General features: G+C 41.6%; 1 protein-coding gene across 3 annotated transcripts in view; it reads left to right on the plus strand.

Moving 5' to 3' along the window:
* The window catches only part of TIAM2 (TIAM Rac1 associated GEF 2), a 215,442-nt gene that overhangs the window by 91,567 nt on the left and 112,016 nt on the right, over positions 1–11,859 (plus strand). For 2 of the 3 annotated variants that reach the window (XM_054969840.1, XM_054969839.1), the window contains exon 1: positions 10,355–10,524. In XM_054969840.1, the coding sequence (XP_054825815.1) occupies positions 10,363–10,524 (162 nt within the window). In that variant the 5' untranslated portion in view covers positions 10,355–10,362. Of the gene's footprint in view, positions 1–10,351; positions 10,525–11,859 lie in introns of those variants that run through there. The other variant, XM_054969841.1, reaches the window with a different exon arrangement.

An 11,859-nucleotide genomic window follows, 5' to 3' on the forward strand; every position in this document is an offset into this window, starting at 1 on the left:
GCTGCAAGGACGCCTACACTTCCCGACAAACCTTTAGGTAAGAGAACACGAGTTGAATCTTGGTATTTCGTCACGTCTGTTTTGAGTCTGAGTGAATCTTTAAGGGTTAAATCCTCTCTTTGCTTCCTTCATGGCCCTGATCCCAATTTCAGCTGTGCACTTGTGTGCAGTTGACTTTTTACATGATCTCTGTCACATCGGTGTTGGCCCTGAGCCTCTTGCAATAAAAGCCAGTAACGGGGCTGCGCCACTTAGCAACTGAAAAAAAGATACCCTGAATATGCTTATAGCACTCTGTTGTACATTACAAGTTTCAGGGCGTCGGAAACATTAGATGAAGCTTTAATGAGCCTTAGTTCAAATTAATCCCTGGCTGCATTACATATTATAGGTTAATACTACTTGGAATGCTGGAAGAAATTACATGTACTGAAAAGCATGGACTAGAAATAATGTGCCTGAAGAGGAGGTAGATTTTTGGCAATCTCTTTGGCAAGATTTGACCTCCAGTACACATCATTGCAAAGCCATTTAAATGTTTTAGTTACCTGGGAATTATAGTTCTAGGGAAAGAAAGGAAGGAAGGAAGGAAGATTGTAACATTCAACAAGATTTGCACTTGCCAAATAGAAAAGAGATATGTTATTAAGAGATCCATGATTGGATACCCCCCCCTTTTAAAGGAGGGTCTAAATTAGATTGGTGTGATGCTGAGCAGAGCATGTTTAACTCTTTCTTGCCCATATGTTGTTTTTTCAGTCTAAATCATCCCATTGAAGTTTATCTGTCTCCTGAGGGGAGAAAGTATATTAATATCATACATATATCTCTGCTGGTTTCCTTCCCTGATTCTCCTCTGCCTCCAAATAACTACTTTGACTTAAAAAAAAAAGAACTGCAAATTATCCAACTGTCAGTCTTCTGTAATTTTTTCTATATAGTAAATATTACCCAGTATTATTATTTGAAGAGTGGAATTGCTGGTTTATTTAAAAATCTCTTTAAGGAAGGGGGGGAGGAAACTTTTTTCACTAAGAAACCAAAATATATTGGAGTCTAATATTTCTTATGCTACTTGACAGGACTGTGTGCCTCAAGACAAAGCATGTGTATCTAGGGTGCTCGCAGAGTATCAAATCTGACTTCAGTGATGTTGTCGTCCATTCCTCCTCTGGACATTGATGTCTATTTTGAAAATATCCTAGCTTTATGGGTTTTTGTAGAAAAAACGCCTTTTAAATAACTATGTAGTCATTGTCGTGAATAATGCTTGTATTGTGAGACGCTTGGAATCCAATTTGGCAAAAAAACAGTGAATTGGTTTTCTCATAATATTTGAATGGCTAGTAAGTGTGTGTGTGTATGTTTGTGAGTACATATTTAACTAAAAAAACATACACACTGTTCTCATTTGTTGCATGACTTTGTTTATCAGTGTCATGAAAGATTACAACCATCTGGTTATCTGCCAGAACTGAATTGATAGGTGCCCTGAGACTTCACTTGTGCTTAAAGGGCCATCAAAACCATTCTTTAATGTGAAACGTTTTTCCTTTCCATCTGTCCTCCCTAATTAATTTATCCGGCCAAAGGGTACTACATTTCTTCCACATTCTGATCATAGCACATATGCTGTAATCAGACCCTGGGGGGTAGTCAGATAAAGGTTGTCTAGTCCCATCTAAGGACAGAGATTGTGACAGCTGTTATTTTTTAAACAAAAATTGCAACTCTATCCTTGCCTAAGAACCGATATTAAATCACTACAATAAGTTGTTCTTCCATAAACAAATTATTTAGGAAATTTTTAACACATTTGAAATTGTTAGATTTTTAAAAGTTAAACATGGTACATCACCTCTAATATAAAAATGCAGTGCAGTTGTTTATTTTGAATCAGGACTTAATTTATTTATCAGTATATGCATCCCTACCAACAATTGCATGCATTATCCACTTAGTGGATTCTTTTTGAACAACCACTTCTGTCCCCAGATACTGGTTCAGTTTGAGAAGAGAGTTCTTGACATTTGTCTGGTTCATTTTGGGATGCTGTGCTGACAATTCAGGCCTTCTTGCACAGCCCAAAGGCATTTTAAACTTTGTGAGAAGGAGGTTCTACACCACTGACAATACACTTTTCATTAATCACAGATTAGGAAAGATTACCTTGCTGCTGTTTACAATGTCACCATTTAAATATTTGGTTACCTCCACACTTAATTGTAGAAGAGGGGGAGCCACCAAATAATTAAAAATTATATTAACTAATCAAAAGTTCATATAATTCTGGGAACTTTTGCAAATATTAAAGCTTCCACATACTGGTGAGAGGCATTACTAGCTCAGCAAATAATATAAAATGACTCTGTTAGATAATATTTTAGCTTGAGTGCTCTTTGCCATTGATTTCAACAGCAAAGTTCCAATTTATTTTAATGGCTACAGATTCTGCCCCACTGTTGCTTATCATTTCTAAAGTGCTTTTTGCACCTACAAAGTGCTTTAAAATGCTTCCTTGTTTTATCCTTACAACAACTTTGTGAAATAGGTTAAGCATAGAAATTGTAGACCAAGTCCACTGTTTATATGTCACAGTCAGATTCTGATTGCTCTGTTGCTAGGTTTAACACTTATACTTTGTGTATCCTTTGTTAATCTGTGAGCTTTTCCTCAAGGGTCATTTTCATCATTGTGTCTTCTGTGCAGTCTCACATGGGAACTGCACATGCACAGGCTAGCTGGAGATGTTTCAAAGCTTCTAGAGGCATGAGATGCTCGCCTAGACTTTTTGTACACTTCCCCCCCAAGCGTGAATGTAAAAGGCAGAGCAAGTGGCTCCCTCCCTTGGTGGTTCTTAGCTGCTACTGAAGAAGGATATGCTCTTCACTCCGCTCCTCAGTTCCAGAGATAGACGTGAGTTTGGACCTTCGACTCCATGGCATTGAAGGCTCTCTTCAAGAAGTGTTCATGTTGTGAAACCAAATGGCCCAATTGTATGGGTCTGCAGTTTGAGTGTGCAGTCTGCAAACAGTTTACTCATAAAGCACACCATGAAAGCACATTGCAATTAAAGCGGCTCTTTGGGAGTTAGCTCTGAAGGGAACTACCAACTCTGATATTAATGCCACAAATAAAGGGACAGAGCACCCAGAATGGGCCTCCCAGTTCCACTAGCATACTTGGGGCCAGTCGCTTCCAGCTGAGCCTTCATTGGTTCCACCTTGTTACCAGTCAAAGCCACCTATGAAACAGGCCAAGCTGATAAAGCATCGACTTCTAAATTGCAAAAGAGGAAAAAACCCTCTTCATTAGCTCTGAATGCTTCCATTGCGTCAAGTCTGCCCAGGGTTCCAAGAACTCTGTCTCCAACCTCCAAAAGGTGTTCTGCTTCGGTTCCATCCCTTTCAGAGGGTGAGATTCCAGAAATCATAGAACCATCTACAGCTATTTCTCCATTGCAGCCATCACCAATAGAGCCTGGAGAAAGACAGAAGGGTTCCTCAGTTCCATCTGAGAATGACAACCGCTTGGAACTGGCTCCTCACCACACATGCCATAGGTTCCATTACTCTCTGTATTGTTTCCCTTAACATTACCCGCTTATGGGTTTGAAGGTTCACTGGGGATGTACCCCCCCTCATTACTTCTTCCATGATGAAGGCCCTTATGTTTCCATTTGCTCAGAACCAAGGAGCAAAACTTAACCTTCATTGGTTCCAGCCATGGTTCCAGAGGACAACACGGTTCTGGAACCATCTTTGAACCATGCTACCCAGTCTGATGACGACTCAGATATAGGATCGGATTTTGCATCAGAATTCCTTACTGAAGATTCTGCTGTATCCCCAAGAGAGGATCTCTGTTTGTACACTGAACAGTTAGTCCAGATGGTGAGATCTCTGGACATTGAGGTGACCTGTTCTGCTCTGACCTCGTCGGATCTGGTTGTCAAGGTATTACATTCAGAAGCAGCCAGACTAGCCTTCTGCCAGTTTGATTGTCACCGAGACCCTCCAAGGCAAGGGCCTCCAAAAAAGTATGGTTTATGTTTCTGCAGTCTTAACCTTTAGAATCAGTAATTATGAGGCCATTATGGCCCGCTACCAGCTTTTCTTATGGGAAAAGATAGGCCCATACCTAAGCCTAATCCTGGATCAGAAGCAAAGGCTAGCTAACATTTTGCAAGGAGAAGCATTAAGGCTCTCTAAACAACAAATGAATATCATCAAACATATTGGAGTTGCTCTTTGAATGTAGACGTGCATGGCTCAGAACCATAGCCCTAGCCCCTCACCATAAGATGAGGGTAGAAGACCTTCCCTTTGAAAGGACAGACCTATTTTCTTCCACAATGAATGAGGCACTCAAAAAGATTAAGGATGATGAGGTGACAGAAAGGTCCTTGGGTATCATCTCTCTACCCAAATCCTTTTAGGCAGAGATTTCCCCCAAGGTAATATGCGCCTTACAATAGTAAATATAATTGGTTCCATTCCCAGTTGATGCACATAGGCTCTCAACAGCCTTCTTCTTCTGTCTCTGTTCAGCCTCGGAGGAAATACTTTCAAACCAAGTCGAAGGATGGTTCCTGTTCCCCAAGGGAGCAATCTGGATCCAATAAACAAGGTTTTTGACGCCATGCCTCCCAGAGCTATGTCAGTCAACCACTCACTTCCTCTGCAGGCTTAGGAGTCAATCAGGAGGCTTAGGTGTTGGCCATAATCAGCCAAGGCTACTGCCTGGAGTTCGAGACAACTCCACCCAAAATTCCTCCTCTGTACAACCTCCATCTCCTTCTGCCTTACTCTTCGAGGAAGTTCAGTCTTTGCTGCAAAAAAGGGGCAAAGAACCGATTCTGTCTGGTTGCACCAATGGGTTTTTCCCGGTATTTTATTGTTGACAAAATGTCAGGAGGTTCCCGTCCAATTTTAGACATCTGTTCTTTAAACAAGTTTGTACTTTTCAAAAAGTTCAGAATGCTGTCATTAAAAGATGTTTATCCCTGTTAAAAACTCAAGTTTGATTAATTACTGTCAATTTAAGGGACATATTTTCATGTTCTAATAAATGTTCACTACAGAAAGTTCTTCACTTTCAATGTGGCTCCAAGAACTACCAGTACAGGGTTCTTCCTTTCAGCCTCTCATCTGCTCCTCATATTTTTACAAAAGTCATGGCAGCAGTAGTAAGCCACCTCAGGGAGAAAGCTCTGTCCCAGATCCTTACCATCTTCCACCAGCTGAGCCTGAAGTTAATGTGAAGAAATCATCTCTTATTCCCCAGCAAAAGGGGAGGCAGTCTTAGACTCCTCCCTAGCCCTTGCCTTCCCTACCCAGAAAGGACAGGGAAATTTCTCCTCACTCTGAACAAGGTCCTTTCATAGAAGCACCAAAGTGCAAAACAAATTCACAGAATGTAAGGCTTTATGGCCTCTCTGACTCTGACAGTTCCATTCGGCAGGCTGAGGCTTTGTCCCCTGCAGAACTGATTCATCAGAGTGTTCCACCCACACCGACAGAACCTGTAGAAGTGGTTCTCTATTCCCAAGGTTCATTCACAGGTCCCTGAAGTGGTGGAACAACATGCAGAACTTCTTGGTAGGGACTAGACATCGGCACAAACAGCAATATGAACGAAAAAACCCATGAACAGCCCGTTCGTCTGTTCGCGAACAAGCTGTTTGTGAGGCCCCATTCTAAACGAACAAGTGGTCATTGCAAGCCTCGTTCGTTGCCTTCGTCAGCCGTTCATCAAGCCAGACAGTCTGGCGCTTTTCAATCAGTTCCCCTGGCAATGGAGGCAGGGACTGAACTCTGTCTGAACTTCTGGCTTTAACCCTTCAAAGTACTTCCAGCAGAGAGTCCCATTTTTGCCACTGTGAAGAGAAAATGACAGCAAAAGGGGGGACCCATGGATCATGCCTTTCCCGGGGTGTAATCTCTCTGAAACTTGGGGGGGGGGGTCTTCGGAGGACAGGGAGGACTATATCCCCTGCAAATTTGGTGGGCATGGGACATTGGGAAGGTCAGTTTGTAACCCCTCAAAGTAGCTGCCTTCCAACAGGCAGTCCCGTTTTTGCCACTGTGAAGAGAAAATGACAACAAAGGAGGAGACCCATGCATCATGCCTTTCCCGGGGTGCAATCTCTTTGAAACTTGGGTCTTCGGAGGACAGTGAGGACTATGTTCCCTGCAAATTTGTTGGGTATTGGACATTGGGAAGGTCAGTTTGTGGGGTGTTTAAAGGGCCCTGCCCCTTGCACATGGCAGGAAAGGGCCCTTAAAACTATCAGCTGGCAGGTGGCAGGGGGGATTCCCTGCCACCTGCCAGCTGATAGTTTAAAGGGATCTTTAAAGGGCCACAAACAACGAACATGTTTGTGAACAGGGTCATGTTTGTTACTGTTCGTCATTCATTGTTTGTGGATGTCAACAAACAACAAACAGCTTGTTTGGGGTTTTTTTCCCGTTCATGCCCATGTCTAGTAGAGAGCCCTTCGTCTACTTCCCAGTTTACATACCAATCTACAGAGATGCCTTTCTTTTGCAATGGGGGCTTGTTCTGGGAGCAGGGTCCCCTCAAGAACCATCCATGCACATCAGCCTTCTCAAGCTCAGGCAATAAGGTATGCTCTAGAGCCTCTGTTTCACCTAGTGGAAAACAGGAATGTTCAAATATGCACAGACAATACAACTTCCATTCATTACTTGAACAGATGGGGACACAGCTTCCCTGGCTCTCTCCTGGGAATTCTCACTCATATGGGACTGGGCTATCCAGCATTGAATCTCTCTCTTTGCCATAAACATAGCGGGCAAGGACAATTTTCTAGAAGATCTACCAAGTCGGTCTAAATCTCAGAACTATGAATGGTCCATCTGCATGGACTTCCTCCATCCTGTTTTTGCAATGTAGGGGTATCCTGCTGTAGATCTGTTTGCCACAGACCTCAACAGGAAATATCCTTAATATTGTTCATTGGTAGGAAAGGGGAAAGTCTCTCTCATGGATGTTTTTCAGATCCTGTAGTCAGGCACCCTCATGTATGCATTCTCCCCTCTTTCTCTTGTGATTCTCAGCAAGATGATGAAGAAAGGTTCCTCAGCAATTGTAATAGCCCCGTACTGGCCAAAGCGAGCCTGATTTGCCATTCTATTTCAAATAGCACAGGGTAGAATCATATCATTTTCCCCTAACACCACATCTGCTGCAGGACGATGTGGCTCTCCACCACGATCTGGGCACTTCTGAAGTGGACAGCCTGATTCATATCCCCCCTGGACTAAATTTCCCCTGCCTTGTCCAGAAGGTCGTGTTGAAAGCTAGGAAACCCATCCACCAGGAAATCATGCCTAGCCAAATGGAAAAGGTTTTCTTTTGGGGCTGCAGCAACAATTTGAACCCAGTCTCAGCCTCATTACTATCTGTTTTGCACTATTTGGTCCAGTTAAAGGATCAGAATTTGGCTAATTCCTCTATTAAAGTCCACCTAGTGGCCATTTTGGCCTATCATGATGATACAATGCAACAGTACAAGTCCTTTCTCAGAGGTTTAGCAAACCTATACCCCCCCCCCCCCCCCGCATTCAGGCCAATTCCCCAGTGGATTCTTTTCTTGGTTCTTGCTTGGTTCACTCATGCATAAACCTTTTGACCCTCTAGCTATCTGCTCTGTTAAGGTTCTGACAGCTAAAATAGATTTCCTGATGGCTATAACCTCAGCTAGGAGGGTGAGTTAATTGCAAGTCATGAGGCATGACTCTCCTTTTGTTAAGATGTTCGCAGATAAGATGGTTCTCCGTTGAGCCTCTCCTTTTTTCCTGAAGGTTGTCTCCACTTTTCACTTAAAGCAGGACTTTGTTTTACTGGTATTTTTCCCTACTCCTATGACTAGCACAGAGAGACCTTTGCACATCTTCAGTGTTAAATGTGCTCTGTGCTTCTACTGGGATGGGACTACTCCTTTCTGAAAAGACTGTAATATCTTTGTCTCGTTTAAAGGGCCCAAGAAAGGTCTAAAGGTCACCACACAGACCATTTCAAGTTGGATAGTTTTGCTCCTTAAAGACTGTTATAATCACATAGCAAACACTCTACAAGAGCTCAGTGTATCTTGTCAGCCTTCAACTTGGGCATCCCTCTAGTGGAATTGTGCAAGACAGCCACCTGGTCTACACTGTCCACATTCATCAAGCATGATGTAGACTCCAGAAGGGACACAGTTGTGGGCAAGGCTGTCCTCAAGAGTCTCTTCCATTAAAGAGCTTCATGCCCACCTCCTGGGTAAGTTAGCTTGCTACTTTCCCATATGGGCCACTGCACAGAAGGCACAACAATGAAAACAGGGTTGCACTTACCTGTAACTGTTGTTCATCAACTGGTCTTCTGTGCAGGTACACATCCATCCTTCCTTCCCTGCCGAGTGCTCTCTTTTCTAACCTTCCTTCTGCGCCGGGGGCTTACAGAACTGAGGGAGGGAGCCACTTGCCCTGCCTTTTATAGCCACACCTGGGGGAAAAACGTGCATAAAGGCTAGACAAGCGTCTCATGCCTCTAAGAGCTTTGGAACGTCTGCAGCTGGCCTGCGCACGTGCAATTCTCATATAGGACTGCAAAGATGACCACTCAATAAACTACAGTTACAGGTAAGCACAGCCCTGTTTTCTCTGGGTTTGATGCTGTTGGAAGCATTTTTTCCCCACTACCCTCCCAAATTTTCCAAAGCTTTTCTTCAATCTTTCTCAAACATGCTTTGCTACAAAGTTTGGAAAAAGATTGTAGGAAACTGTGGATGAATGCCGTCTGGGTGGGAAAGTTTGGATTTTCTTGTCCTACTTCCAAGGCAGCCATTTTCCTTGCTGCAGTTTCTGTGGTGGTAATTTTTCCCCTTCAGATGGCTGGAGGATTTCTGGCTTTTTTAGCATTGGCAATTGAATATTGTTATATTGTTACAATGTTATAGCAACCTATCAGCTGTTTCTGAATTCCCAGCTTTCATTTTTTTTAAAGGTTAAGTTTCTAGACCTTTTTGTTGACAGAGATGCGCATATATTTCTGCAACAAAAAGGGGCTAGAGACTTACTCTTTTCTAAGAAATGAAAGCTGGGAATTTGAAAAATCTGATACAGAGACTGTTAGATTTTTATAATATGATATATTAAATTACTGATAAAACGCCCGTAGCATAGGGCTGGGGTATAGCCTGTGCTGGGGGACTGTGGCAAAGAACCTTGTGGGGAGACCTGCCATATGGATGTGCTGTTGCTGCTATGCTATATTGGCAACTGCATTAGCAACAGTGAAACCAAGCAAGCCTGTCCCCATGTGGAAAACATGTGTTTGGTTGTGTGGGTGGGAAAGGAAAAGGCAGTAATAGTCAAAGGTAAACAGTACATAATTTGGATGAGAGCCACTCAAGGTTGGATCCCATAGGTCTGTCCTGTAAATGGTGGTGCCTTCCCCTGACAGAAAAGACTGGTAACAGAAGAACCTCCTGCAGTGGAGGAAAGGTCCACTATTAGTAGAACAGACCATAGGGGGACTTAATCCTTCAAACTTTTCTTAGTTTTGCAAATCAAAACGACTTTCTGAAGTTAAGAAAGAAAAATAGTTGTGTTCTTAAAAAAAAAATCAATTATTTTTTTCTTTAAAATGCTAATAAAAGCACAAGAGACCACTTTTGATCAACAAAGGCCGGGATTGAAAGGGAGTAGGGATTGAAAAGTCAAATCCTCATCTCCTTTCTATGAAGCCCCAATCCAAACTGTGGTTGCATACACACAATTACCTTTGACAGGCTGAGAGAGAGCTGTGGTTTTCATCTTGTCTGTTTCGCTCCCTACTTTCTTTCAAGTCAGATAGACAGTGAGTAGCTCTGATTTTGAGGTGTGTTACCTGTCTTACCCTTCAATGCTAAGCCCATCTACTTGGAAGCCAAGTCCTACTGATTACAGTAAAACTCAGGGTAACTCTACACAGGAAGTGGTGGTAGATAGTAAGAGTATTAGAGAATGGGCTTCACATAGCAAGCATATAAAGTACAGACAATACATTATATATACTCACTTTTAAAAACCCATCTTCAAAAGTCTAGAAACGGTAATTGGTCAAGGATTTCCAGCTGTATGTACTAGTACGTATGAAGGTTGTCCACACATGATGAGTTTGGTATGGGAAATACTGTAGTAATATGCTTCCTGCCTCATTCTTTATGTATAATATTTTCCTTGATTACAGGTATGCATAAGGTCAAAGTGTTAATCTTATATTCCAGGAGGGAATAGATCAGGAAATCTCAAAGACCCAAGCTGGAGCTCATTTTTCTTTTCTTTTTTCTTCTTTTGAAAAGGATGCACCTTGATGTTTTATGAGACTTATGGGAGGAATTCCATGGAGCAGAACAGCTCACCTCGATACGCTCTGTTTGCAGAAGACAGTATAGTGCAGTCTTGTCCGGAACACCCCAAGAAAGAGAATGTTTTCTGTCTAAGCAATTCTTTTGGAGATGTCTACTTGTTTCAGGTATTGTTTTAATTTTATTTATGAAGAATTTTCACAATTTTCCACATTTTCAAAAAGAAAAATATAACATCGGCACTAATAAAAATAACATAGTTAAAACATAGATATTAAAATAAGCAAGAAACAAAAATTATATTAGGGATAACAGAGACCATGTGATTTCTATCAATAAAGCAAGTTATGGATTAAAGATAAATAAGATTCAATGCAGCAAGTACTGTAACAAAAAAAGACCCCAGGATATGAGAGGTAAGTTTCAAAAAATGTATATAAATAATTTTGTATTTGGCCTTTGATGCTGATTTATAAAGTTCTTTGGCATATGCTGCAGAAAGCCCAAGTAAATAGAAAGGTTTCTGGTTCAGCATGGGCATACTGAGTTAATTTGGTATGCAATGAAAAAATCCCATGCATTTCTAAGCCATAGAATGAAGACGGAAGTAGTTTTTTGCCAACTCTTGTTTAGCTCCTCTTAGTAAATAACAAATAAGAGCAGATTTTGAATTGATTATCATCTCACTGACAGAATGCTGCAAAATATGGGCTAGGTCTACAGGAGGAGTCATTTTGTTGTTTTAGTTCTTCATTAAATATACTTAAATGACATAACCCCCAAACTAAAAAATATGACATTACCCTGGCATAGCATTCCAGTTCCGATGGTTTTACCTATATTCTTTCTAGATTCTCCAGCAAGCACAGCTGTCAGCCAGTCTTCTGGCTTTATGAATTGTATGCTTCTGCCTATTCATGATGGGGCAAATCTGGCAGCACACAGTGCAGCTGTTTCTGAACAAAGGCAAGAGAAGTTAGTAAACTCAACAGAAAATCTGGCTTATTTAAATGAATGATAGGTGATTAACAGCATGTGTTTTAATAAACTTACTTAATACATCTACATATACTTGCACACAAATAAACATGATGCTTCTGATAGATGGTACTTGTATGATGGGTGTATGTATTAGAGGCATTCCCTCAAGGGTGAGAGAGAACAGAGATGCCTCCTCTAAGATGGTGCCAGTCATGGATGGTTTTATAAATTTTATATCTAAAATAATTACAGCCTGTGTTTCACACAGTTAACGTTTTTTAAAAATCAGCTGAATGACTAATTGGACACACTTATAATCAGTGGGGTGGATCCAGTCACTCTACTCAATGAAGTATGAAGCCTTCCTCCTGACTAAGGAGCCTTCTACCATGGCTTCTTACGCTGAAGGAAGGCTTCCAGCTTTGTTGAGCAGAGTGGCTGGATACATCCCAATGATTTTAATTAATCATCTGTCAGCTTTTCAATCATATCTAGTAGTCATTCACTCCTACTTGCCAATA

Source organism: Eublepharis macularius, chromosome 1 (assembly GCF_028583425.1).
Source record: "Eublepharis macularius isolate TG4126 chromosome 1, MPM_Emac_v1.0, whole genome shotgun sequence".
Lineage (NCBI taxonomy): Eukaryota > Metazoa > Chordata > Lepidosauria > Squamata > Eublepharidae > Eublepharis > Eublepharis macularius.